This window comes from Quercus robur, chromosome 6 (genome assembly GCF_932294415.1).
Source record: "Quercus robur chromosome 6, dhQueRobu3.1, whole genome shotgun sequence".
Taxonomy (NCBI): domain Eukaryota; kingdom Viridiplantae; phylum Streptophyta; class Magnoliopsida; order Fagales; family Fagaceae; genus Quercus; species Quercus robur.
In genome coordinates, this window is record NC_065539.1 from 7,191,172 (window position 1) to 7,219,130 (window position 27,959).

Sequence of the window (27,959 nt, forward strand, 5' to 3'; positions counted from 1 at the left end):
AGATCATTATGGCTTGATCACTACATAACACATTGAACTTTCTCTAAATTTTACCGATTAATATATATATATATATATATATATATACACATATAGAAGTTGATTAAAAAAAAAAAAAAAAAGGTTCTAGAAGTGTACGAGATTATAGAGAATGCCAATGAAGCTTGAAGTCTTGAACAGAAAAGAAGGTACGTGTAGAATGAGAGTCCATTTTGAAAAACTGTTAAAGAGTGAATGAATGAATTCCAGTGTCGTTGATATGGTCACATCCCTCTCACACAGCTGTAGCGCCCAAAAAAAAAAAAAAGAACAGAAAAATGTGGATAAGCCCTAAAATCAAATCCGTCATTACCATTTTTATTATCTGTCTGTTTCACTTTCCAGAAGTCACACACCAACAACCTCACACTTTTGTCTTTGTCCCCTCAATAATAATTTCTTTTGTTTTTTTAATAATTACTATTACTCTTCTTCCCGTCTCTTCTCTCTCTCTCTCTCTCTCTCTCTCTCTCTCTGAGGCATTTCAACAAACAGGTACAGCTCGAAAATAAATATTTCTGATCTTCGACATCAACGGGACTCTGAAAAAGACAGAAGCGACCGCCATGAGTTTCAGGGACGAATCTGAGGAGCTGAAGAAGCCGTTCCTCCACACGGGGAGCTGGTACCGAATGGGGTCCAGGCAGTCCAGCATCATGGGCTCCTCCGCCCAAATGATTCGCGACGGCTCCATCTCCGTCCTCTTCTGTGTCCTCATCGTCGCCCTCGGCCCCATCCAATTCGGATTCACCGTACGTATTAATCCATTTCCCTCAACCAATATTACATCCAATCTCATGATTTGCGATTGCGAGTAGAAAAGTGGTGGGTCCCATATGGAAAAAAAAGGTTCCCATGTCACTTACCCTTCGCACATATCTATAGAATCATTCTCTCTTTACATTTTTTTTTTTTTTTTTTTTTTTATAAAAATTTTACAGTGTGGGTATTCTTCTCCTACGCAAGCAGATATAGTCAAGGACTTGAAACTCTCAGTCTCAGAGGTGTGACACTTTTTTTCTTCTTCTTATGTTTCTTTTCCTTTTCTTTTTGTGCTATTGATTGACACTGTTTTATTTGAAAAAAAATAAAAAAAAATCAGTTCTCTGTATTTGGTTCATTGTCAAATGTGGGTGCCATGATTGGGGCAATTGCAAGTGGTCAAATTTCAGAGTACATTGGGCGTAAAGGGGTATTATACATTTCATTGAATTTCATTTTCTTTTGCATTCACATTGTTATATGCTTAAAAGCTTTTCAATATTTGCAATATTAGTTTTGCTGATTGCCGCTTTGTGTTGCCAAATCGCAGTCACTTATGATTGCCGCAATCCCTAATATAATCGGATGGCTAGCAATATCCTTTGCCAAAGTGAGTGATCACTGATTACTTACTTGATCATCTTCTTGGTATTACATTGTTTACAAGCTTTTTATGTTGCATTTAGTTTATGCCGCGTTTTGTAGGATGTGTCGTTTTTATACATGGGAAGGTTGTTGGAAGGATTTGGCGTCGGTATTATATCTTACACGGTAACATTGAAGCCCCTCATTTCTTGTTATATAGATGTAATCCTTCAATGGAATTAATTAGTGTGATTATTATGTTTAGGTACCAGTATATATAGCTGAGATATCACCACAAAACATGAGGGGATCCCTTGGGTCTGTTAACCAGGTTGGTTTGGTTGTATTTACTTGTCTCTCAACTCGGTTATTGTTGCTGCTTTTGTTAATAAAGATATCGAAGTAAGTTGATTTCTTGCTTGTATAGCTCGCGGTGACTACTGGAATAATGCTGGCTTATCTATTGGGTCTGTTTGTCAACTGGAGGATGCTTGCAGTTTTAGGTAAGAGCTTAGGACGCCATACTGTGGGCTTTTCCTCCAAAGTAGTGAATGTTGTTTGGCCAACAAAATCATTTTTAACCCTTTGAAGTACTTAAAAAGGCTTTTCCTTTGTTAAAGTATTTTATAGCCTTGGTTGTACATAACGTTAATAATCTATGGAATGCATTGATACATGCGCGGATTGAATTAAGGAAACTTGTACAAATCATTGCAGGAATTTTGCCATGTACAATATTGATTCCTGGCTTATTTTTCATACCAGAATCTCCTCGGTGGCTGGTAAGAATCATATAATAAATATTGTATTGATTGGATTCTGATATCTTTTTATCTTTGTTGATTTTCTCCTGCATGTCTTTTCTTTTACCCTTTTTTTTATGGTGGGGGGGGGGGGGGGGAATTAGGCCAAAATGGGGATGACCGAAGAATTTGAAGCCTCATTGCAAGTTTTACGGGGGTTTGATACAGACATTTCTATTGAAGTGAATGAAATCAAGGTATTGAATGTTCTACCAGTTAATTCTCAAATCCAACATGACTATAAACTTAGTGAAATACGTTCAGCACCATAAAGTTCTGGATGACATTAATAATCTTATTGCACAAGTGCAACTTCAACTCTCTTTCTAACATTACCATCATTTATTATTGATGTAATTTTTACAGAGATCTGTAGCATCAACAAGCAAAAGAACCACAATCCGGTTTTCAGATCTCAAGAGAAAGAGATACTGGTTTCCTTTAACGGTAGACTGGTTTGTTTTAAAAGAATTATTTAATTTTTGTAAGGTTGTTTTCTGTTCTTTTAAACTAGAATCCCCTTCTGATGGATTACTACCATATGCTGCAGATAGGAATTGGATTACTTGTGCTACAGCAACTCAGTGGTATCAATGGCGTTTTTTTCTATTCAAGTAACATCTTTGAAAGTGCTGGTTAGACCAACATCTCTTTGGGCTTTGAGCTGTTATTATATTATTCATTATAGCTTTAAATTAAGAATCTGACAGATTCTTATCTTGCATGGAGACTTAAAATGTCTGAAGCATGCATTTTTTACATGATAGTATGCATTTGGGTATGATATATTTGTAGGACAAATCTGATGTTGGACATCTATCCAATAAGCATTTTCCACAAAAGAGGAAAGAAACACGTGTTGTTTGTTTGTAATTGCCTAAAATTTTCTTCCTGCTTCCCTGTGTTAAAAGGACGATTTAATGTGAGTGAATTACCTATGTTAAGCTCACTAATTTCCTTACCCAATTTACCTTTTCACACTGGAACTCTCACCCTACCTAATACATCCTTAGTGGATCAGTGGTACAAATTGACCAAGGTTTTTCTTACTATAGTCATGCTACGATGTTGAAGGTGGCTTGCATTCTATTATTTTACCTTGTTTAATCAGCTGCTATGAATATAAACAGGGCTATCATCAAGTAATGTTGCAACTCTTGGACTTGGGGTTATTCAGGTAAGATTTGACCCAATACATACAATTGTGTGCTTCTTCATGTAGATATCTAAACATTGCAAAATAAGTTCTTATTTGAGTTGCTTAAAATAGGCCTTCATTTCTGTAGGTTCTTGCTACTGGGATCACAACTTGGTTGGTGGACAAAGCTGGCCGCAAGCTGCTTCTTATTGTGCGTCGGAACTTTTTTTTTTTTTTTTTTTTCCTTCCTTAAAATGGTTATTTGTGTACATGGCCTGGAGAAAAATTACAAAATCTGAAATCACATGCACAGATATCATCCACTGGAATGACTCTAAGCCTTCTCCTTGTTGCAATTGCATTTTATCTAGAGGTAGGTCTTTTTTCCCCCAGTATTTTATATGTATAAGTCTTTACATTTACCTAGGGCTTATAAAGCAGGCATGACATATATGATATACCTATCATGTTTAAATTTCATTTTAATTCTTTCTTTTCCCTTCTTCACCAATACCAGGACCTTGTATCAGAAGATTCTAGCATTTTTGGGATACTGTCACTCGTAGGGCTTGTGGTATGGTTTCTCATATGCAGTGTTATGTATAGTTTGTAATCTTCAAGGATTTTTCAGTCTGTTTGACCAACTTTAACCACAGGCTTTGGTGATTTCATTCTCTCTGGGGGTTGGAGCTATTCCTTGGCTTATAATGTCTGAGGTATGCAATCATCACTATTGTAACCATAATAAGAAAAGTTTAAGTACTTTCAGTTGCTTAAGTTTTCACTTGTGCTGATGATTAATATTAGTCATTCTCTGGATAGCTGAAATTAGCCCAATAGTTTATGTTAGTTATTCATTGGTTACTAAATTACGGTTATGAGGTTTGGCATGAGTGAGGTTAGTTGAGTTGAGTTGAATATCTTTGTTCATTGATGAGATAAAGAAAACATTACACTGAGCTTCCCTCAGTTAGTTGATGATACAAGGATCTCCCTTGTATTTACAGAAATTTTATTTACCTTTCTCATCATTGTCAAGTACGAGGAATGGTTGTTGTGCTGGATTTAGGGTCTATAATTCTGTAATTAGAGGTTAAGGTTTCAGTTTTGTAGAAAGTGCCAGAAATGGTGAATGTGATTTTCTTGATGATGTTGGTTATTGGATGAACTTTTGAGTTCAGTGATAGAGATGAGTAAAGGATTGAGGATGAAGACAAGAACAATGGTATCTCTTGAGCTGACAACTCTACTAGGGATATATACTTGTAATTTCAGAAGTATAAGGGAGGTCTTTGTATATTTATCTAGGCGCTGGGGCCAGGGGAGATTCTCCCTAATTTAAACTACAAAATATAGATTCATTCATTCATAGAACCTCAATATTTTAATATTTCTGCATCATCAGAAGGGTAGTTTTAAATATTTGTGTCCAAGAGTTAAATGTTTGAAATGTGCATTGAGGTTGATGAACTTAGAATTTTCCTGTAGATAACATGTCTATTTGTACATCTTTTAGAATAGAAAAAAAAATTGAAATGAATCACTTTGCTTTGAAGTGCTTATTATTATTATTTTTTTGGGCACCCAACTTGCACATTTCAGATACTTCCCGTGAACATTAAGGGCCTTGCTGGCAGCATAGCAACATTGGCAAATTGGCTAACATCTTGGGTGATCACAATGACTGCAAACTTACTCTTGACTTGGAGTAGTGGAGGTATACATTTTTGTGTGTGCATGTGCATGTGCATGTGCATGTGTGTGTCATGTTTTTACTGATATGATTCATTCATTACAACAGGTACCTTCACGATTTACACATTGGTTTCTGCTTTTACTGTTGTCTTTGTGTCACTTTGGGTTCCTGAGACTAAAGGAAGAACTCTGGAAGAGATTCAGTCGTCGTTTAGATGAACTTTGTTGCTCAAGCATGTATTCATCTTAAACTGGTTTTGAAGCCAATATCATGCAGAAAGCGTCACATGCAGGTGCAGAGATCATCTACATAATTTCTCTCCAACCATTTTGTATGTTATTTATAGGGTATCATGTATAGACAATAGTCTCTCAGCAGTTGCTCTATGGAGTCGGATATAATAAAAGTAAATGAAAGCAAAATTTATTCAAATCTTGAAACAATCTTAGCTTCACCTATTGAAATGTTAAACACTTAAAACTATATCGTTCTTCATTGAACTTTAACACTGACCTTGGCACAGAGTACAAATAATGTCTACTTACTATTGGTATTATCATTTTTGGGCTTTATTTGCGTGCAAGGAGGCAAGGAATTGCTTCAAACACCTATTGTAAACGCAAGGCCGTTCGAGGTGAACCAAGTGACCAGCCTTAGGTATGCCTTGAAATGATGCATTTTCTCCAAGTTGCCTATAATCACATTATTTAAAATCATTTTAGTTCGTGCAACTTTAAGGCTTTAAATTAATACTTCTCTTGCTTATGGTGGCCACAACAGGGTCCATAGCTTATGTAAATTGACCTATTAATTGGGTAATTAGATGCATCAACAAAAGACTAAGAATTTATCCACTCATACAGGAGTCCTCCGTCCTCACTCCTCCTATAGTAAGATCCACACCCCTTGTGAGAGGAGGAAGGATTCATGTCATAGGAGTGAATAATTTCTCAAATAGGCTTGCTATCTAAATAGCCTAAATTTAGTGTCGTGATCTCAATAGGGAGTTATTAGACCTACCCTTTCATGTTTTGGGCAAGCTTCAGGTTGAAAATCTGATCATTCTTACCCCATAAGAGATGTATCTTCTGCAAAAAATGCAAGTGCTACAAGGCTATAATTTCTGGGGAAAAAAAAAAAATGCAAGTACATATAAACATTAGATCTAAAATACCTGTGGAAAATTGGGAACCTTGGTATCCTTGTTGCTAATGACTAAGCCTTCTAGGAGTTCACCTCTCCCCTTCCTGTTGGTGAACATCACCTATAATGCGTATATCAATGTTAATGTTTATTTCATCTAGTATTCCAATTTGATGTCAAGGGTTAGTATGTCCACCAAAAGTTATGTTATCATTCTCGAGTCTTCATCTAATTGGATGCTTACTCTAATTTCTTTCATGATTTTATTATTATGTCATACATACTTTATAGTTTATACGCGACATTTATTCATTAACCTTGGATAAAATACACTATTCAAATGCCGTTGCTAATATAATACGTAACGCATCATCTTTTTTCTTTTTCTTTTAAAAAAAAAAAAATTTGCTCCACATTAATTTGAAGGAACTTCCTTCAAAGTTCAAACTGCTAAGTGATGATAGAGAAGGTTAACAATGGCACCACGTGGAAACCAGGGAGCTCCAAAGTCTCTATATTTTATTCTATACCCTTTGGCAATTCATAAGAAGTCCCTTTTATTAAAATGCACTCCCCAACCCCAGCCAAAAAGTTTTCAAATAAATTTCACATACCTCTTTAAAATTCAATAATATTCATTTGAATAAAGAGTCCCTTTAATAAAAATAATATGTGACCTCCTTTTTTGTCAAAAAATAAAATGAGCCTCCTATTTCCAACTAGAATTAATTAAATGAAGAAAGGAAGTCAACACAGCATGCATTTAAATTCCTGGTCAATTATTGCAATAGCTTTTACCTCCTATCAGTTATCAACATTTATCCATTAACAAACTAAGATTAGAACTCATAAATTATATTAGTAAGTGTGGGGGCTTTTTTGTTCTATTGGGCTGAGCCCGTTCTGCTGGGCTAGGACTTGTTATGCTGTGGGTTGGAGAGTTGGGCCTAGCCCACTATTCTAGCAGAACATTGCTAAAGGGCCGGTCTTTGCACAAACCCAGCCTCCAAAAACAAAGACAACAACTATTAATAAATGCATGTAAATTAGTTCACAAATATTGGCACGCGTTTATAGGTTCAAAAGCAAATATCTTGTGGGAGGAGGATAAGTTACGTTGAGAAAATTAATCAAGGACATAATTAACATAACCAGTATAGCAAAATTTTACATGATACAGCAGATTGCAAAAAATAATACAGCAGAATGTAAAAATGAAATAACAGAATGTAAAATGGTAAGTCTTTCTGTAAGAAGTGAACCAAAAGGAACCCAAATCCCAACTTGGACAACTTTGTTATTGGGCTAAGCCATTAAAGTTGTGTATTCTGAAAAATGGGCCTAAATGGCTACTTGTTATTGTATTTGGGATTTCAAAGAATGGATTTGTTATAAGAGAAAGGAAAAAGATAGCCTATTGATGCATTAAATAGAGAAAATTTATTTTACCATTAAGATTTTATTTCTTAAATCTAATGGTTTACAAAATAGTACTTTATTAAATAAAAAATTAAATGGCCTAACATTTGATACATCTTGAAATTTTTAATTTTTAACTTGAACCATCAAATGAATCCATTTCATATGGAGAGCATCCTAATACATCCAACTTTTTTTTTTTTTTTTTCATTCATATTCTTCTAAAATAATATTTTATTACTTAAATAAATTTATTTAATTATCTAAAAGAATCAAAATGATTTGGTGACTTGTTCAAAACAGTAAAATAAACTCTCCTACATATTTGACTATTATGGATCTTTTATTAATTGAGTTCTAGATAATTATACAAAATAATGAAATAAATGTTATTTTATTTTATAAAAGAACGACATTCTTGAAACTATTAGTTCCAAATTATGAAGATTATTCTATACATTAATATAGAATTGAAAATTATTCTAAATAGTAAATATATCTAGTCTTCTAGTTAAATTGATTACGAACTTATAGTTTAGAAAATGATATCGTGTCTAATTATTGAAGTGATTAATAGACTGCTGTGCAAGGATGCTAGTTGAATCAAATTCTCATTGTAGTTCCTTCACAAAAAGTATGTGAACTGATTACCACAAAAAACGTAGATAACGTAACAGAACTGCACATGCTATATATACAGCATAATATAATTGTTAGGGTCATATTTTATGTAATTGACTAATCCTTTGACAAAATACATTTTACATGTAATTGGGTAGATCTAAGTTGGCCTTAATACATCAAGAAATATGTTGTTTAAGTATATCAAGTGTTCATATTAAAGACATGAAGATTAGTCCAAGAAACAAGTGAAGAAAAGTTATTTCATTAAGCCTTGACAGATAGCTTGACAGATACTACTATCGGACTAAATGAGAAGTTCGATAGATGGCTCAACTGAAGCTCAATCTATCGAGAATTACGATTTTCAGATCTAAAATTCGGCCCAAACTTATGTATTTGTTTAAGATTTCTTTTTTCACAACCTTAGACATATATAATACTTATTTTAAAAGCTGTCACATATGGATACAAAGACTAAGAGTTTATCTATGTGAGAAACTACTGCATTTGTACAACATAGGGTTTTACAACCAAGTGCTTCTTGATTTTCATTGTTAATGAAGTGAAGAACTTTGCAGTTAACAACATCCATTCAAGTTGCTGGAGTTAGTCATGTACTGGATCTATGCAAAAGGGTTAATTACAGATTGAAGATTTGTGCATCAAAGGAAAAAAGACTACTACAAGATTAAGTCTAATTGGGTAATGGAGTAAAGGTTCAATTGTAAGTTGTTATTTTGGGATAGGTTAGGATAATAGTAAGATTTCTTATATTTGTAACCGCTTGATTATTAATTAATAGATTTTTGAGAGTGGTGATCTTAAATTCACTCAGTGGAGTTTTTGCCTTGCGAGAGGTTTTCTCCATTTATCAACAAATCACCATGTCAATATAATTTTTGTTATATTTAGTTTAATTGGTGATTTGTTAGTGTCTTCACGATTTGCAAGCAATTTAACCTAATTAGTGAACTTGGGTAATTGAATTAATTAATTAGAGTCAAACTATCTTAACCCAACAATAATCAACATTAACGGTGAAAGCAAGCAAGCAAACCTCAAGGAAGTCTTTGTGAAGGCGATCTGGGAACCACAACTTTTTCTGAGCACCAACAGAGAGAAGAGCTTTCAAACCCTTAACGGAAGTAGGCAACAACATATCCGAAACAGAAGAATACCCAAGGTTTTGCAGCATTGTTTCATTGGTGGAGTCAGTCAGCTCTATGACCGAACCGGACACCACCACGGCCTCAACCAAATCTGCATGCAGCTCAGCCATTTTAAACGCTACCGTCCCACCATAGCTAAACCCAACCACAGTGCACCTCTCCACCCCGAGCTTCCTTAACCCCGCAACCAAACACTCCGCTTGGAAACTCGGTGACCTGTCGGTTTTGTCGGTGATAGAGCCACCGAAGAAGAGGAGGTCCGGTATATAAACTGAGTATTGTTTGGTTAGAGCAACAACCTGGAATAGCCAAGTCATTATGCCGTCAGAGAAGAAGCCGTGGACTAGGACCACCACGGGCTTGTAACCCTTTTTAGTGGGTTTCTTCTTCAGGGTCTCTAGGGGGACCCAGAAGTTCATGACCGTGCCTGGTTCGATCTCCACTATGTAGGGTTGCACACCTGCCATCTTCATTAGCCCATGCAACGTGGGCCTCAGTGCAGCCACAAGGTTCACCATATCAAGTTCTTTTTCTCTCACAGTTTTAAGTGTCTTTGCTTCTTTTCTCTCTGTTGATAACTGATCAAGGAAAAAGCTTGAGATTTATAGTTAGAGTGAATAAAAATAATAATTTAAAGGTTGTTAAATATCTCTTTCAATCAAAAAAAAAAAAAAAAAAATTAAACATGTTAAAAATCTTAATCTATTACACGCAGGCAATTTGTAAGACACATCCTAAATCTCTAGGGTAAACAGTGGCGACTCTAGGAATTTTGTCCAGGGTATTCCTATTCTACTTTGAAAAAATTTCGGGTGTTTTGGAATGTTTCGGTAAATACTAGCCGAAATTCAAGATTTGACCAGCATGAAATTTGTGCTTAAAAAAAAAAAAATGTTCTTAAAACCAAAACAAATTTGCATATTGTACACCGAAAAACCTCAAAAGGAAAAAAAGTGAAAAGAAAATAAATGAACAAAGCTACTTATACAATAAACTATAAGTTCATTTGAAATATTAATAAAATTATTAATTATTGTTGTTTAGTTGTTTCATTAATTTGTTTGCCTTTTATAAACTATAATTTGTTATATCGTTGTTTTATTAATTATAAAATTATTAATTGTTATTTAACCTAATATAATTTAATTTATTTGTCTTTTATAATTTATTGGTTAATTATACTGCTTCAATTATTATTGTTTAATACAACAATAAACTATATTACTTTAATTTATTTGTCATTAATTATATTGCTTTAATCTGTTATATTGTTTAGTCCTATGTGCACATTACACTAAAAGCACTAAAAGAGCCACTAATGTGCACATTATTTACACATGCCATGAGCATATATAGCACAATAATTAAATCACTAAAACTGTGTAATGTGCACTTGTACAACCCGACTCCATCCCATGTGCCCATCCACCTGCCCTGCCAATCAGAAAATTTCACAAATAACACATAACGCATTACACTAAAACATAATTAATATTTCACCAACACAAACACACTACACACACCCCCACCAACACCAACAGATGACAAAGCCAAATTCAATTTTCAAAAAGCCAAAAATAGACAAAACTTAATAAAGCTAAAGACTAAAGTTCGGCCAATCAAAAGAGAGAGATAGTTACTGAGTTGGTCTTATTAAAGAATAGAGAGAGAGAGAGTGAGAGTCATTTAATAATTTTCATTTAAGATAGAGAGAGTCAGAGAGAGACTGAGAGACTGAGAGCGACTCAGAGAGAGAGAGAGACTGAGAGAAGGTAGCTTAGAAAAAAAATGAAATACCTTGAGGGAGGGTCGGAGGGAGCACCGGAGCAGCGGCAGCATCCGAGCAGCGAGCAGGGAGGCGGGAGGCCTGAACTGGACTGGGCACGAGCGGATGAGCCGGTGGGCGAGCGATCTGCCGATCTGGCACTGGCGATCTCCGTCCTCCAATCCAATGAGCAACGACGAGCGGCGTTGGCTACTTGGCTTGGATGAGCCTCAACAAGCGACGTTGCTCTCTATGACCTCTGTCTGTCTTTAGGTTAGGGTTTGCTTAGTGATTTCATTTATTTTTATAAGTTTTTGGACAAGGATTTCCTACAAACAGGCGCTGCGCTGCTCTGTTTTTTTTTTTTTTTTTGGGTGAGAATTTGTGGCCTGTGGGTTTGTTTGTAATCTGTTGGGCACTTGGGCTTGCCGTGGGCTTGCCTCTGTACAATTTTTTTTTTTTTTTTTTTTTTTTTTTTTTTTTTTTTTTAATTTGAGGGTATTCCTCATTTTGTGGCTGAGGGTGTTCCCAGCATAGAACAAATACATTTTTTTTTATTATATATAATTTTTTTTTCAGGTCAGGGTGTTCCCTGGAACACCCTGACCTGTACGTGGCGTCGCCACTGAGGGTAAGAGCTACTTTAGAGGCAATTTAGTGCCCGTTTGCCAAAAATTATTTTTGTCGACTTATTTTACTATTCAGTTTATTTTTATTACTATTTATGGGTTTTACTGAACTTTTTGGTACTATTTATAGCTCTTACGGTACTATTTCAGCTAACTTTTACCTTTATTTATAGTTCCTTCAACAAAAAATTTTCAGTTTTAGCAAAATAAGCAGATCCCAAATAGACCTTTAATGTATTTAGGGATTTAAAATGAAAACTGAAATTGAGGTTTTTTATATATTTAAATATGGTTTTAAAAATTAAATATTAATTAAAATTTATTATCTTATTGTAGATGCAAAATTTTTACAAATTAACATGAATTATGCAGATTTTTTTTAAAAGAGTCTATAGACACAAAAAATTTGATAAAACTTTTCATACCTATTGATGTGTGTAGATTGATAGGTTTGTCAACTCAACTATTGTGAAAAACGTTGTGAATTTTTTTAATTGTGTATTGTTTTTTTTTTTTTTTGAAAAGTACTACTTTCATAATATTTTTTTACAACAAATCCTATGTGTTAAGTTGTTACCGATTATAATTTGAAACCACCACTGAATTTTTTTTTTTCGCCATCCATAATAGCCTACTTAGCATTTGTTATAAAAGTGTTGTGAAAAATGCTGTGAACATAACATTTCTGTCTCTCTCTCTCTCTTTTCTTATTTTTCACTTGATTAAAAAATATTATTTTATTTATTGGCTAATATTTAGGCTTAATTAAATTAACATTTGAGGCTTTTTTTAATACTTGGGGCCTTAGGCGACGGTATCAATTGCTTCTATAGTGAAGCTGACACTGAGCTACTCTTTAGGAGTAGATATTTACTCCTTCAATTAAGACTTGTCCATACTTTTTTTTTTTCTATAAATAGGTAGTACAAGAGGGATTGTAAGGTTGTGATTGAAATGATAAAATACTAGAGACATATAACAAAGAGAGATATAAATGTATTTGAGCAAGACTTAGATACAGTATTTAGGTGTTGTTACTTAAGTTCTCCTTTTAAGATTCTGCCATGTGGATTTTTTCTCATGGGATGGAAGTGTATTTTAAAGTTAAGTAGTCACATGACTGAATCTTAATAGGGGAATCTAAAATAACATCTAAGGTATTGTACCTAAGTTTTGTCCTATGTATTTAGTGTTAGAAATACTATGACAAGGTGGATAGCTATTGGAGAAGAAATAATTCAGGTATAATCTTACTCTCATATTTCCTATTTTTGTCTTTATATTTTATTTAATTTACAACAAACATTCATTTATTTGGTGATTCAAAGTTATCAAACTATTCATTGCAACATTAGTTAGTTTGTAAATTTTATATAATAAAATTTGTAGCAGTGTTAACATTTGAGTAAATGTGAGACTATAATTTTTTTGACAAAACTCTTATGTGACAATCTGCAAGCGTGAAAAAAAATTATTGATTTATATAAAAATGATAAAGAATTTATCTTATCTAACTTATGATTGCCTTGAAGTTGTGAACAAAAATAAATTTGGTGCTAAAATAAATGTTGGCATATACATTAAAGACAAGAGGCTAAAGAGGGGTGGGTGGTGTTGTTGACCGTTGGAGGATAGTGGTGTATACATTAAATACGAGACATAATATTAATTAGAGAGAGCACTTTGTTTGGATTTTTTTTTTGATAGATTGATTTTTTTTTCTTTTTTTTTTTTGAGAATAGATTGATTTTTTTTCTTCATAGAACTTTCAAATCAAGAATTAATACTACCTATATATGTAGGGGGAAAATTATTATGTAGGTGTAACGGAGGGAGGGGAGGTGGTATATTGTGTTTCTAGTGCATGTATCTTCCCTCTCACATGAGGATGGATCCCATACTTGTGGGGTCCACCTTCATGTGAGAGGGAAGATGCATGCACCAAAAACACTATGTATTTTCTCGAGGGAGGGAGGACAAAGCTAAATAGTCCACACATACTTAAAATAAGATAAAATAAAATGAAGTAATGAATAGAAAGAGAAAAATGACTCCCTAGAATATTTTTATATAAAAAAAAATTAATACTACCTATATATATATATATAGGTATAACGAAGGGAGGGAGGACGACAAAGCTGAATAGCCCACACATACTTAAGATAAGATAAAATAAAATGAAGTAATGAATAAAAAGAGAAAGATGACTCTTTAGAATAATTTTATATATAATAAAAGTGATTTTTCCCTTATCAGTTTAGGGGTGTGCATGAGTCGGGTTGGGTCGGGTTAAGGAAATTTTTTGACCCAATCTACCATGGTGGGTTAAAAAAAGTTCAACCCAACCCAACTCATCACATAATTCCAACCCAACCCAAACCAACCCACATGATTCGAGTTGGGTCAGGTTGAACTTATGGATTGGACAATTTTTTATTTATTACTATTATTATTAAATTAAGCAGAAAAAAATATATCACATTTGCCACCTGAGTTGATAAATAAAATATACATTCGTATATGAACTAATATTCCAACTCAGTTATACATTAATATATGAACTAAAATACATTAATATTGGTTTTTATATAAGATAGGAGGAATAGTTGGTTATTTAAAAAAATTTATTAATTATGTAACATATTAAATATATGGGTGGGTTGAGTCGAGTTTGGTGGTTTTGGAATTTTATGACCTGAACCCAACCCGACTAGCTATCAAAAAAATTTTTGTAACCCAACCCGACCAGCACTAAGCCCTAAAAACCGACCTAACCCAACGAGTTGGGTTGGGTTGGGTCGGTTTTGGCGGGTCAGCAAGTTGGTTGCACACCCCTACTTATCACATTTATACAATGCATAAATGCAGTAGCTCTAATCATTAGGGAAACATGGTGGGACCTTGTCGTGTTGTATGTTCTATTGTGGCAATTTTCATTAGCCTCGCAATACCTTGCTGTGACACTTTTCTTGTGATGATTTGAGTTGCCACAACAAACCATATGAGCCTTTAGAAGTGATTTTAGAGGCGGTTTTAAACTGCTGCAATAGATTTTATTTTTTGTGTTGATCCTAGATCCACAAAAAATACTCAATCCATCACCAATTGAGAAAATCCCATCTCGAGCCCAAAAATCCACTTTCACAAGCCTAAAAAACTAAAAAATAAAAACAAAAATCCCTTATAAAACCACAGAAAATTATTTTCTTAACTCATAGAAAACAAATCGTAAATAACCCAACAACAAATCACACCAACTCATTTCTGCCTCTTTCACAAGTTTTTCAAATTTGTCAAAAACCCAAAACATATACAACAAACCTATTTCAGATACAATCACAAAAAAGAGAGAGTGAAATGAGAAAGTGAGGACGAAGAGGAAAATTGAATCACTGTCGGCACTAGTGGTGACGAAGAATTGATTGAGTTGATATTCATTGAAAACGACCTTAAGGGTCCATTTGGTTGAAAAGATGGAAAAGTGGGAGAATAGAAAAGTAGGAGAATAGACAAGTTTTTAGTTTCCTTCATTTGTGTTTGGTTGGAGAGGTGAAAAAGTAGAGGGATGGAAAACTAATTTGTTTGGTTGAGAAGAAAAGTGAGGGGATAGAAAATGTAGTTTATATAAAATTACTCTTATGCCCCTATTGCATAATATAAGAAATAATTTCCTTACAATCATTAAAAAAAACACTTTTATCAATTAAAATTAAAATAATAACACCTTATATAAAATAACACATCATTAATATTAATATTTTATTTTATTTTTCTTTGTTATTTGATATATATATATATATATATATATATTTATATATATAACAATTAGAGGTGCCTTTTAAAAAAAGTAGAAGCGAAAGCCACCAAGAACCCCCACCGTTGATTAAAAAAGAAAAAAAAAGTAAAAGTTTGATTAAACGTTAAAATGTTGAAACAAAAGAAAAGAAAAGGAAAACGTAACTCAAGTTACTCAACGCGCAGACACAATGAAGAGGGGTAAAATTGGTCTTTTGCTGGCATCCATGTTTTCTCTTTGGGTTTCTCCCTAATTTGGAGAGAAAACATTTTGGTGGGTTTATGGAGAAAACACCCGGCCCACCAATTTTCCTTCCACAAACCCACCCAACCAAACACCCCAATAAATTTCATTCTCCTCCCCTTTTCTCTCCTTTTTTTTTTTCCATCCTCTCGAAAATCCACCCAACCAAATGGACCCTACAGCACTCTTAAATCAAACCAAATACAATCTTCACGTCCACCTTCATTTCTAACGTCTCACCTTTTGCCTCCAAAGAGACCTTAATGCTTTTGATTTACTTGAGTCCAATACTATCATTAGTTAGTTTACCATTTGAGGATGGAATTTTTGTGATCTAGAAGAGGGGAGGTGAAGAAAGGTTAGGTGAAGATGGGACTCTTAAGAGATATGGAGTTCATCCAATTAATTGGTGTTACACGAGTTTGAGTTTAGGGGGTTGATTGTGCACTTTCATAATATATAGGGTAAGTGCAAAAATGCGGTATTATTTTAGGGTGGAAAAAATGTAATCTCCCCTCATAACATATATATATTAAAGGTGAAGCACAATTAGAACCCAAATCCAATTCAAATTAGCTTCTAATTACACTTCAATTTTGTGCAAGTGTCTTTTTGATTGAACAATAATTTGATGTCAAATATATTTATATTTTCAATGCATTGCAATTTCATGTTCCACTTATATTGTAATTTTGTGTCAATTATATTTACAAGTAAATTCATGCATCTAAAATTAGAAAATATAAAAAATACTCAATTAGAGTCTCTAAACCACGTCCTGCGAGAGAGATCTCATGTGAATTCTTTTTGGAAGGAGCTGGGTGTGCCCTCTGAATGTCAGAGGTCTTTTGATGAACTTCTTATGGATTGGTTGCAATATAATTATACCTCTAAAAGCATGTCCAGTCAGCATGGATAATCTTGGAATATTGTAGTTCAAATACCTCTAAAAGCATCCTTAAGCAATGCATAAAGAAAGCTGCAAAATATTTTTCTATTAATGTATTGGCTTGTAAGGCTAACTCAACAAAACAATGGGTGACAGTTACTTGGCAAACCCCCTACCTTCTAAGAGGATGGGTGAAACTAAACATAGATGGCTCTTCATTAGGTAATCAAGGGGGTTGTACACAAGTTGGTTTGGGTTGGATTTGTGCCCAACCCACAATCAACCCAATCAAATTGGATGGGGAACTGCCAAACCCACAACCAACCCTTAAGGGTATCGGGTTGGTCGGTTCAAGTAAGGATTCTACTGGCAGTCGGTTTCATGTGAAGCCGAAAATCATCGAAAAAGATGGAGCGACGAGATCTTGTCAAATCTAGTGAGATCTCGCCAAATCTTGCGGAGAACTTGCTTGATTTGATGAATATCTATCAGATCTGGTATATCTTGGTTGCTAAAATTCACCGAATCAAACTTGAAAAGCCGTCGAAATTGGAGAAAATCGCTGGATTTGCTTTGCTTTCTGGTCAGGCCAATTTGCTCAGGTTTTGGAGGAGGAGACTTGTAATCGACCCATCAGAGTCAGGTTTTTGAAGGTTGAGACCTACAGCTAACCAACGGAGCAGTCAAATCAGTTGGAGATGGGTTGGGTATGATAATGTTTGGCGGGTTAGGCAAGTCTATAGGTGGCATGGACACCCCTATCTGTGACAATTTGGTGGAGGAGGTCTCTTGAGGGACACAAAGTGAGATTGGATAAAAGATTTTGCCAAAATTTGTGGGAATCTTTATAGTGTTTTGACTAAAATGTGGGCTTTTAGAGATGGGCTACTATTGGTGAAGGAACTAAAAACTACAAGTTTGATAGTGGAACTTTATGTGTTAGTTGATGAACAACTCCATTGTCAAATTTTTATTGGAGCCTTTACTCACCGAAACTTTTTGAAGACTTCCCTAACTTGCAGATTGTGCACACATACTGGGAAGCCAACTTGTGCTGATGATTAATAGTAGTCATACTCTGGATAGCTGAAATTAGCTTAATATTTTATCTTAGTTGTTAGAACCCCTTCTCTCTCCCTTGTGTGTGTGTGTGTGTGTGTGTTTGTTTCTAAAAAAAAAAAGTTATTCATTCATTGGTTACTAAATTACGATTATGAGCTTTGGCATGAATAAGGTTAGTTGAGTTGAGTTGAGTTGAATATCTTTGTTCATTGATGAGATAAAGAAAACATTACACTGACCTTTCCTTGGTTAGTTGATGATACAAGGATCTCCCTTGTATTTGTAGAAATTTTATTTACCATTCTAACCATTATTAAGAACGAGGAATGGTTGTTGTGCTGGATGTAGGGTTTATAATTCTGCAATTAGAGGTAAAGGTTTCAGTTTTGTAGAAGGTGCTAAAAATGGTGAAGGTGATTTTCTTGATGATGTTGGTTATTGTAGGGCCGGCCCTAGACATTTTGGGGTCTAAGGCGAGAACTAAAATGAGGTCTTTTTTATATTTATGTATTAATTAAATTAATATTTTTATATTATAATAGATTTAATTTTAAATCAATTTTTCTTTCCTTCTGAGGTGCAAATTGACTAATTAAATTGACTATTTTTCTTGTTCATTTGTGACATTTTCATCATTATTTTCATTTTCTTCTAAATTCTTTTGAAGTTCATTATCAAGATTTGTTGCATTGCAAAATTGAACATCATTATAATCTTGCAATTGTATAATTTCATTATCTTCTAACTCTTTTTGGTGAATTTTTTTTCATTTGTGATATTTTCATCTAAATTTTGTGTTATATTTTGTTTATTATTAATAACAAATTTATCCATTGATCCTTTTTGAGACTCTTTTTTTTTTTTTTTTTTTTTTTTTTTTTTAAGTTTTTCATATCCAGATGCATATTTTCTAGTAGACATTTCTAATCAAACAATATATTTATAAAGGCTAAAATAAAAAATAACTTTCAAGTATAGAGCAAATGAGAAATAGAACTTGATTTATATAAAAAGTATTGTTGTAGTTTCATCGAATAATAACAAGTTTTTAGCAATTTCAACCTGCATAAATAAAGATTTATTCATTATATTACCAATAACTAAAATATATAAATATATATATATATATATAAACACAAGATTAATATTTAAAAAAAAAAAAAAAGAACAGTCATAACAAAAACAAGCTCAACCCGACCAAGAAGATGCCTGCCAAGACCCACCCATAAAAAACATAAAACAAATTCTATTACACCTATAACCAAAAAAAAAAAAAAAAAAAAAAAAAAAAAAAACACACACACACACACACACAAAACACGCATGCTTAACAAAAAAATAAAATTGAAGGCCTAAATGTGAAACGTCCCGCCACAACCCAGTCCTCTTAACAAATCTAAAGTAGAAAGCAAGCCTTAGAACACTAGCAATAGTGGTGCACACTCACGGTAGTGTAGCTAAATAGCTATATAGCTATTTTAGCTACACCAAAACACAAAAATCCACACTACAGCAATGGAGTTAAAGGTAAAATTTTTTACCTTCATTGCTACAGTGCACATCTATATATGGCTGTGTACTGTAGTTGAAAGCTAAAAAAAAAAAAAAATTATTTTACGTTCACACTACTTTTTATTTTTTATTCTTTCTTACTTTCATTCTCCTTTCTCTGTGTCTCTCTCCTCACTGCCTCTCCATCTCTTCTTTCTTCCTCCACAGACCCATCGCCAATCTACACAAGCCTAGCCACTACAGACCCATCGCTGCCGACCAACACTCAACCGCCAACCTGACCCATTTCTGCCTCTCTTTTCTATTTTCGATGTTTCGGCTTTGTGTTTCGGGCTGTGCTTGTGTTTCGGGCTGTGATTGTGTTTTGGGTTTGTGTTTTGGGCTGGGTTTTTGTTTCGAGCATGGGTTTCGGTTTGGCTATGTTGATTTTTCTGCTTTCTTTTTTTGTTCTTCTTCACTGGTTTTGATGGGCATGGCGGGGTTGTGGTTGTGCAGTGATTTTTATGGGTTTGATGGTGGTTGTGGTTGTGTGTTGGTGGTTGAATGAAATATTATTTTATTGTAGTATTTATATTATTTTATTGTGTTAAAAGCTAAAATAGCTCCATTGCTGTAGGATGTGAGAAGGTAAAATAGATAAAGTGACTCTTTGTGTAGCTAAAAAGTTAAAAATTTAGCTCTACTACTGTGAATGCTCTAAAAAGCTATTTTTAGCACCACTATATACTAAAAAGAGTGATACAGCAGTGAAGCAAAAAAATACTTTCTAATTCTCTACCCAATAAAATACTATTTGTTTGTTGATTTTTTTTTTTTATTCTTTTTATCCAACCGTGTCTATCACTCTCCTCCATTGTTATTAATATCGTTTTGTTTCGGCCAGAAAATTTCGTACTAGTCCTTAAACTGGTACAAATCACCCTCTTGTTTCACCTTGAACCAAATTTCGGTTCATTCTAGCCCATTTCGGCCTGTTTTAGTGAATTTCGGCCGGTAGACATATTTTCGCCGATACTGAATCTACTAATAAATGCAGAAATTTTTTTTCCTTTTCAAGTTTTAATGGCTATTACCTGAATAGAGCCACCCATCGCAGTTCATCTTACTTTCGGTCCTTTACTAGTTGAATGGCTCATGTACTCATCCCTTTACAATAAGTTTCCACCACGTCGATGGTTGCCAGAATGAACCCAAGCCATGGCAGAGGCAGTTGCTGCTGCTGCTGCTACATCTTCTTCTTTTTCTTCTTCTTCTTTCTTTTCGTCCGCTGATCCTTCTTCAATTCTATTTTGAATTTTCATTGCCTAGTTTTGTGTTTTCTTTCTTGTTTTGTGAACCTAGCACGTGACTAGGTGTTGGAAATGAGAAAGAGACTTGACAAAAAGTTTTAGGCTTTGTTTATGTGTGTTCACACGTAATATATAAATAATAAAACTATTTTAATATTTAACTTTGGCTTTTATATTTTGGTTTTTTAATAGTAATTTTTTTTTGAGAATATTTTAATAGTAAAATTATTTTAATAGTATTTTTTTTTGAGAATCAATAGTCTTATTATAAATATTGGGTAGATTTTTAGACTTGAAATTGATATATTAGTTGAAATATGGACTTATAGTTTTAAGACTCAATAAATTATATGGATTTTGACCAATAATATATAAGGAAATATAAGTATATAAAATTATAAATTAAAAAAAAATATAAAAAAGTTAACTCCAAAACAGTATGCGAAACAAACCGGTACCAATCCGGTATTGAAATATTCCTTTCCAATAGACAAATCGAAATGAGCACCAAAACGGTATTCCTAACATTGCTCTCCTCTCACTCTCAACTCCCTTTGAACTCTCCAACCCTTTTCTGAACTCCCTCTGAACTCTCACCTCTCTGTCTCACTGCCGTCGGCCTCAACGTCACCAGCCCACCGCTAACCCACTCCATTGAAGTCCCAAGCCGACCCAAGCCCCAAGCGACCGATCCATGCCTCTGCCCAGTCCTCTATCTCATCGCTCACCCAACGTCGACAAGCCTGGGTTTCTCTGGATTTCGTGAGTTTCATCGTCGATCCAAGCTCTAGCTTTCTCTGGGTTTCATCGTTGAAGTTGATGTTGCCTTCCTCAGCCCATTGCTTTGGTTTTCTACCAATCTCAGGTATCACTCTATTCTCTCTCTCTCTCTCTCTCTCTCTCTCTCTCTTAATTTCTTTTATAATGATTTTTGCGATATGATTTGTGGTTAAGACTTACGAGTTAAGATATGTGGTTTGTGGTATCTGAGATTTTGAGTAGTGATTTGGGTATTTTTAAATTCGTGATTAAAATGGTCTGGTTTGTTTGTTCACTCTGTTTTGGTATCACTCTGTTTTGTGATGGGATCCTTGTGATTTGGTTGTGTTCTCTTCGTTTATGCAGTTTGTGAGGCTTTAAGTCACTTAATTGCGTGTGAATCAAATGGATATGTTAGGGGATATTCGGTGTTTGAGCTTTTTTGGCTAGGGTTTTATCAAAATGTTTAGTTAGTTTAAACATTTTGGTTGGCTGCTGAGAAAATGTTGGTAAAGGGGAAATTTAGGCACTCAGTTTAAAGTTTTATGGTTATGTACTCAATTTTAAGGAGTGTCTTTTGATTGCAAGGGGTAGTTGAGAAGGGTTAGGATTAATGCAAGCAAGTGTATGACTTAAAGTAATGTTTTAAAGTAAACAAATCTCAATGAAACTCTTCCCCTAACATTATCATATGTTGTTGTAATTAAGTTAGCCCCTCTTTGGACCAAACTTTCTCTTAGGCTTCGCTTGGGAAGAGAGAATGGAATGGAATGGAAAGGAATGAAAATAATCATTTTAGAATATTCTTCACTTCCCTTATTTGGGAGTTTTAATGGAGGGAATGAAAAGTCCATTCCCTTGTTTGAGAGTTTAAGTAGGAGGGAATGAAATGGGTAGGAGGGAACACTCATTCCTCTCTATTCCCTTAAAACCTCAAATTTTCATTCCCTCTGAAATTGGGAGGAATTGGAGAGAATGAAATTAGATTTAATGATTTTTTTACTAAAACTCCCAAAATACCCCTGTATATTCAACTCTTTATTTTAAAATAGGGGTCTAATAGTAATATTGTCATAAAATGATTCCGTTCCATTCCCTCCATATTGCTCCCAAACAAGATTACTTACATTCCATTCATTTTCATTCCTTTCCATTCTTTTATTTTAAAACATCCAATCAAGGTTACTTAATTCCATTCTATTCCATTCCATTCCTTTCCCTTACTTAAATACATTTCATTCCATTCCATTCCATTCATTTCCATTCCCTTATTATTATTCAATTTCATTATATTCCCTTCCCTTATGAACTCTCAAGCGAAGTCTTAAGAGGGGGGAATGGAATGGAAATGAATGAAAAGAATCATTTTAGAATATTTTTCCCTTCCCTTATTTGGGAGTTTTAATGGAGGGAATGGAAATGGAAAGCTCATTCCCTTGTTTGGGAGTTTAAGTAGGAGGGAATGGGATGGGTAGGAGGGAATACTCATTCCTCTCTATTCCCTTAAAATCTCAAATTTTCATTCCCTTCGAAATTGGAAGGAATTGGAGGGAATGAAATTAGATTTAATGATTTTTTTACTAAAACTCCTAAAATACCCCAGTATATTCAACTCTTTATTTTAAAATAGGGGTCTAATAGTAATATTGTCATAAAATGAGAGTGTAAGGGCTTTACAAATATAAGGAGTTTTGAATTGTTTTAAAATTTTCATTTATTTGTTGATTTGATGGTGGCTGATTTCAGATTTCACATTTCGTATTTCTGTGCATGTGATACATTGAAAGTCAAAACTCATTCTGCAGTGTAGAATGCTAGAATCAAAACGTAGGACGACAGCAGTGAAAAAAAAAAGGCAGTCGGCTCGGCTCGGCAGTCCTCACTCCTCAGAGTTTTCAGATCAGATGCGATCAGATGATTTAGATCGAAGGAAATGAAGCTTGAGCCAGGCAGCCAGGCCGAGCAACAGTGGAGAGAAAGATTGAGAGAGGCTGAGAGCAAGAGTTGAGAGAAAAAAGTAGAGCAAGAATGAGAAAGTGACGGTAAAAATTTTAGAGATTTGAGGTTTTTTATTTGTTTTGATTATTGATTGTTTTGTGGTTAATTTCTTAGACCGGATTTGTAGTTTATCTTGTTGAATTTTGGTTTGTCTAGAGGATAATGATGTTATTTTTGGGACAATTGATTTTATTTAGACCAAAAAAAAATTTTTGTGCTACCAATGTTTAACTGGGTATAACAGAAATTTTGTTTTTTGGTTAAAAGGATGTGCCGGATTTTTTTAAATTCATTTGAAACCAAAATTTTTCCCCCTACTAACCCATCTTTTCTAAAATTATGGGGCCTCCCTTCCACTTGAGGGCCTTAGGCAATTGCCTAATTGCCCTAATGGAAGGGCCGGCCCTGATTATTGGATAAACTTTTGAGTTCAGTGATAGAGATGAGTAAAGGATTGAGGGTGAAGACAGAATAATATTGGTATCTCTTGAGCTGACAACTCGACTAGGGATATATACTTGTAATTTCAGAAGTATAAGGGAGGTCTTTGTATATTTATCTAGGCCCTGGGGCCAGGGGAGATTCTCCCTAATTTAAACCACAAAATATAGATTCATAGAACCTCAATATTTTAATTTTTCTTCATCATCAGAAGGGTAAAAAAGTTTTAAATATTTGTGTCCAAAAGTTAAATGTTTGAAATGTTCATTGAGGTTGATGAACTCAGAATTTTCCTGTAGATAACATGTCTATTTGTATTTCTTTTAGAACAGAAAAAACAAATTGAAATGAATCACTTTGCTTTGAAGTGCTTTTTTTTTGGGCACCCAACTTGCACATTTCAGATACTTCCCTTGAACATTAAGGGCCTTGCTGGCAGCATAGCAACATTGGCTAATTGGCTATGACTGCAAACTTACTCTTGACTTGGAATAGTGGAGGTATACATTTGTGTGTGCGCATGTGCATGTGTGTGTCATGTTTTTACTGATATGATTCATTCATTACAACAGGCACCTTCACCATTTACACCTTGGTTTCTGCTTTTACTGTTGTCTTTGTGTCACTTTGGGTTCCTGAAATTAAGAGCCTGTTTGGATGTAGAGGGGAAGGAGAGGGAGTCGAGTAGAGTTGGCTTAAAATAGACTAATTTTAGGCCAAATCTACTCTACTCTACTCATCTCCCTCTTCTTCAATTCAAACGGATCATAAAGAAAAAACTCAGAAAGAGATTCAGTCATCATTTAGATGAACTTTGTTGCTCAAGCATGTATTCATCTTAAACTGGTTTTGAAGCCAATACCATGCAGAAAGCGTCACATGCAGGTGCAGAGATCATCTACATAATCTCTCCAACCATTTTGTATGTTATTTATAGGGTATCATGTATAGACAATAGTCTCTCAGCAGTTGCTCTATGGAGTCGGATATAATAAAAGTAAATGAAAGCAAAATTTATTCAAATCTTGAAACAATCTTAGCTTCACCTATTGAAATGTTAAACACTTAAAACTATATCGTTCTTCATTGAACTTTAACACTGACCTTGGCACAGAGTACAAATAATGTCTACTTACTATTGGTATTATCATTTTTGGGCTTTATTTGCGTGCAAGGAGGCAAGGAATTGCTTCAAACACCTATTGTAAACGCAAGGCCGTTCGAGGTGAACCAAGTGACCAGCCTTAGGTATGCCTTGAAATGATGCATTTTCTCCAAGTTGCCTATAATCACATTATTTAAAATCATTTTAGTTCGTGCAACTTTAAGGCTTTAAATTAATACTTCTCTTGCTTATGGTGGCCACAACAGGGTCCATAGCTTATGTAAATTGACCTATTAATTGGGTAATTAGATGCATCAACAAAAGACTAAGAATTTATCCACTCATACAGGAGTCCTCCGTCCCCACTCCTCCTATAGTAAGATCCACACCCCTTGTGAGAGGAGGAAGGATTCATGTCATAGGAGTGAATAATTTCTCAAATAGGCTTGCTATCTAAATAGCCTAAATTTAGTGTCGTGATCTCAATAGGGAGTTATTAGACCTACCCTTTCATGTTTTGGGCAAGCTCCAGGTTGAAAATCTGATCATTCTCACCCCATAAGAGATGTATCTTCTGCAAAAATATGCAAGTGTTACAAGGCTATAATTTCTGGAAAAAAAAAAAAAAAAAAACCCCCTAACAAGTACATATAAACATTAGATCTAAATTACCTGTGGAAAATTGGGAACCTTGGTATCCTTGTTGCTAATGACTAAGCCTTCTAGGAGTTCACCTCTCTCCTTCCTGTTGGTGAACATCACCTATAATTGCTCTAGGACTCCAGTTAGTACCGGCCAAAAGAATTGTGAATGATGCTATAGTACTGCCTATAATGCTTATATCAATGTTAATGTCTATTTCATCTAGTATTCCAATTTGATGTCAAGGATTAGTATGTCCACCAAAAGTTATGTTATCATTCTAGAGTCTTCATCTAATTGGATGCTTACTCTAATTTCGTTCATGATTTTATTATTATATTATTATGTCATACATACTTTATAGTTTATTATACGCGACATTTATTCATTAACCTTGGATAAAATACACTATTCAAATGCCGTTGCCAATATAATAAGTAACATATCTTTCTTTTTTTAAGAAAAATTTTTGCTCCACATTAATTTGAGGGAACTTCCTTCAAATTAAGTTCCAACTGCTAAGTGGTGATTGAGAAGATTAACAATGGTACCACGTGGAAACCAGGGAGCTCCAGAGTCTCTATATTTTATTCTATACCCTTTGGCAATTTATAAGAAGTCCCTTTGATTAAAATGCACTCCCCAACCCCAGCCCAAAAGTTTTCAAATAAATTTCATACCTCTTTAAAATTCGATAATATTCATTTTAATAAAGAGTCCCTTTAATAAAAATACTATGTGACCTCCTTTTTTGTCAAAAAATTAAAATGAGCCTCCTATTTCCAACTACAATTACTTAAATGAAGAAAGCAAGTCAACACAGCTGCATTTAAATTCCTAGTCTATTATAGCAATAGCTTTTACCTCCAATCAGTTATCAACATTTATCCATTAAAAAAGATTAGAATTCATAGATAATTATCATATTAGTAAGTAACAAGATACTTTTCATTTCATTTCAAATAGAGAAAATTTATTTTATGGTTAAGATTTTATTTCTTAAATTTAATGATGTACAAAATACTATATTATTAAAAAATTTAAATGATCTAACATTAGATATACCTTTAATTTTTTAACTTGAATGGTTGAACCATCAAATGAATCCATTTTATATGGAGAGCATCCTAATACATCCAACTTAAAACTTTAATTTTTTTTTTCAAGTCGTATTCTTCTAAAATAATATTTTATTTCTTTAATAAATTTAATTAATTATATAAAAGAATCAAAACAATGATTTGGGTCTCTTGTTCAAAACAGTAAAATAAACTCTCCTACATATTTGACTATTATATATGGCTCTTTTATTAATTGAGTTAGTTTATGAAAGAACTATATTCTTGAAACTATTAGTTCCAAATTATGAAGATTCTATACATTAATATAGATTTGAAAATTATTCTAAATATATCTAGTCTTCTAATTAAATTGATTACGAACTTATAGTTTAGAAAATGATATCGGGTCTAATTGAAGTGGTTAATAGATTGCTGTGCAAGGATGCTAGTTGAACCTAATTATCATTGCAGTTCATTCACAAAAAGTATGTGAATTGATTACCACTAAAAATGCAGATAACACAATGCCAAAACGTAATGGAACTGCATGCCATATTTGCCATACATATAACAGTAACGGTGAAAGCAACCAAACCTCAAGGAAGTCTTTGTGAAGGCGATCTGGGAACCACAGCTTTTTGTGAGCAGCAACAGAGAGAAGAGCTTTCAAACCCTTAACAGAAGTAGGCAACAACAGCTCCGAAGAAGAAGAGAACCCAAGGCCTTGCAGCGTGGTTTGACTGATTGAGTCAGTCATGGCTATGATGGACCCAGACACCACCATGGACTCAACCAAGTCTGCGTGCTGCTCAGCCATTTTGAACGCTACCATCCCACCATAGCTAAACCCAACCACAGTGCACCTCTCCACCCCAAGCTTCCTTAACCCCGTAACCAAACACTCCGCTTGGAAACTCGGCGACCTGTCGGTTTTGTCAGTGATAGAGCCACCGAAGAAGAGGAGGTCCGGTATGTAAACCGAGTAGTTTTTGGACAACGCACCAACTTGGAACTGCCATGTCACGATGCCCTCAGAAGCGAACCCGTGGACTAGAACCACCACAGGTTTGTTTGGTTTAGCTGGGGGTTCAGGCTTTTCACCCTTTTTTTTGGGTTTCTTGAGTGTCTCTACTGGGACCCAGAAGCTCATGACTGTGCCTGGCTCGATCTCCACAGTGTAGGGTTGCACACCAGCCATCTTCATTAGCCCATGCAACATGGGTCTCTGTGCAGCCACAAGGTTCACCATGTCTACCTAGCTAGCTTGCTCTCTTGATCTGTCTTTCACAGTTTTTGGTAGTGTCTTATTGTTTCCTTTTCTCTCTTGCGTAATTGAGTGACATATAAAGGCAAGAAGTTGGGAGAGGGTTTGGTGCAGGGTTGTTATCAG

General features: G+C 34.4%; 3 protein-coding genes across 6 annotated transcripts in view; 1 reads left to right on the forward strand and 2 right to left on the reverse strand.

Annotated features, from left to right (window-relative positions):
- The first annotated feature begins 240 nt into the window (after window positions 1-240).
- LOC126732521 (sugar transporter ERD6-like 6) lies at window positions 241-24,784 on the forward strand. 3 transcript variants are annotated; one of them, XM_050435426.1, is made up of 18 exons: window positions 254-791; window positions 981-1,043; window positions 1,142-1,231; window positions 1,352-1,411; window positions 1,507-1,572; window positions 1,652-1,717; window positions 1,814-1,889; window positions 2,104-2,168; window positions 2,294-2,386; window positions 2,556-2,636; window positions 2,740-2,824; window positions 3,320-3,366; window positions 3,476-3,538; window positions 3,641-3,700; window positions 3,845-3,901; window positions 3,984-4,043; window positions 4,930-5,044; window positions 5,129-5,466. In XM_050435426.1, exons 1-18 carry the CDS (start codon window positions 606-608, stop codon window positions 5,239-5,241), a joined length of 1,446 nt encoding a protein of 481 aa, XP_050291383.1. In that variant the 5' UTR covers window positions 254-605; the 3' UTR covers window positions 5,242-5,466. The 3 variants fall into 3 exon arrangements, with proteins under 3 accessions (XP_050291384.1, XP_050291383.1, XP_050291385.1); XM_050435428.1 differs by lacking the exon at window positions 254-791 and adding an exon at window positions 811-864; XM_050435427.1 differs by lacking the exons at window positions 4,930-5,044; window positions 5,129-5,466 and adding an exon at window positions 24,166-24,784 and having other exon boundaries at window positions 241-791.
- LOC126732522 (uncharacterized) overlaps window positions 5,425-27,959 on the reverse strand; it is a 47,508-nt gene continuing 24,973 nt past the window's right edge. Inside the window, exons 1-5 of one of the 2 annotated variants that reach the window (XM_050435429.1) lie at window positions 11,176-11,447; window positions 9,267-9,956; window positions 6,198-6,287; window positions 6,044-6,111; window positions 5,425-5,715 (exon numbers count right to left, since the gene is read on the reverse strand). In XM_050435429.1, the coding sequence (XP_050291386.1) occupies window positions 5,580-5,715; window positions 6,044-6,111; window positions 6,198-6,287; window positions 9,267-9,956; window positions 11,176-11,217 (1,026 nt within the window). In that variant the 5' untranslated portion in view covers window positions 11,218-11,447 and the 3' untranslated portion in view covers window positions 5,425-5,579. Of the gene's footprint in view, window positions 5,716-6,043; window positions 6,112-6,197; window positions 6,288-9,266; window positions 9,957-11,175; window positions 11,448-27,959 lie in introns of those variants that run through there. The other variant, XM_050435432.1, reaches the window with a different exon arrangement.
- Window positions 24,754-27,947, reverse strand: LOC126732523 (uncharacterized). The gene is made up of 4 exons (XM_050435433.1): window positions 27,165-27,947; window positions 25,539-25,628; window positions 25,373-25,440; window positions 24,754-25,044 (listed from the first exon to the last, which is right to left on the reverse strand). Exons 1-4 carry the CDS (start codon window positions 27,816-27,818, stop codon window positions 24,909-24,911), a joined length of 948 nt encoding a protein of 315 aa, XP_050291390.1. The 5' UTR covers window positions 27,819-27,947; the 3' UTR covers window positions 24,754-24,908.

Excerpts from the sequence above, each read along its gene's own strand:
- LOC126732521 (XM_050435426.1), top strand. The coding sequence starts at position 606 with ATGAGTTTCAGGGACGAATCTGAGGAGCTGAAGAAGCCGTTCCTCCAC. Across the intron at positions 1,232-1,351 it reads AGTACATTGGGCGTAAAGGG|TCACTTATGATTGCCGCAAT; the intron begins GTATTATACATT and ends GCCAAATCGCAG. Across the intron at positions 3,902-3,983 it reads TGTCACTCGTAGGGCTTGTG|GCTTTGGTGATTTCATTCTC; the intron begins GTATGGTTTCTC and ends CTTTAACCACAG.
- LOC126732523 (XM_050435433.1), bottom strand. The coding sequence starts at position 27,818 with ATGGTGAACCTTGTGGCTGCACAGAGACCCATGTTGCATGGGCTAATG. Across the intron at positions 25,441-25,538 it reads AGGTTCCCAATTTTCCACAG|AAGATACATCTCTTATGGGG; the intron begins GTAATTTAGATC and ends ATATTTTTGCAG. Across the intron at positions 25,045-25,372 it reads CTTGCCCAAAACATGAAAGG|GCAACTTGGAGAAAATGCAT; the intron begins GTAGGTCTAATA and ends ATGTGATTATAG.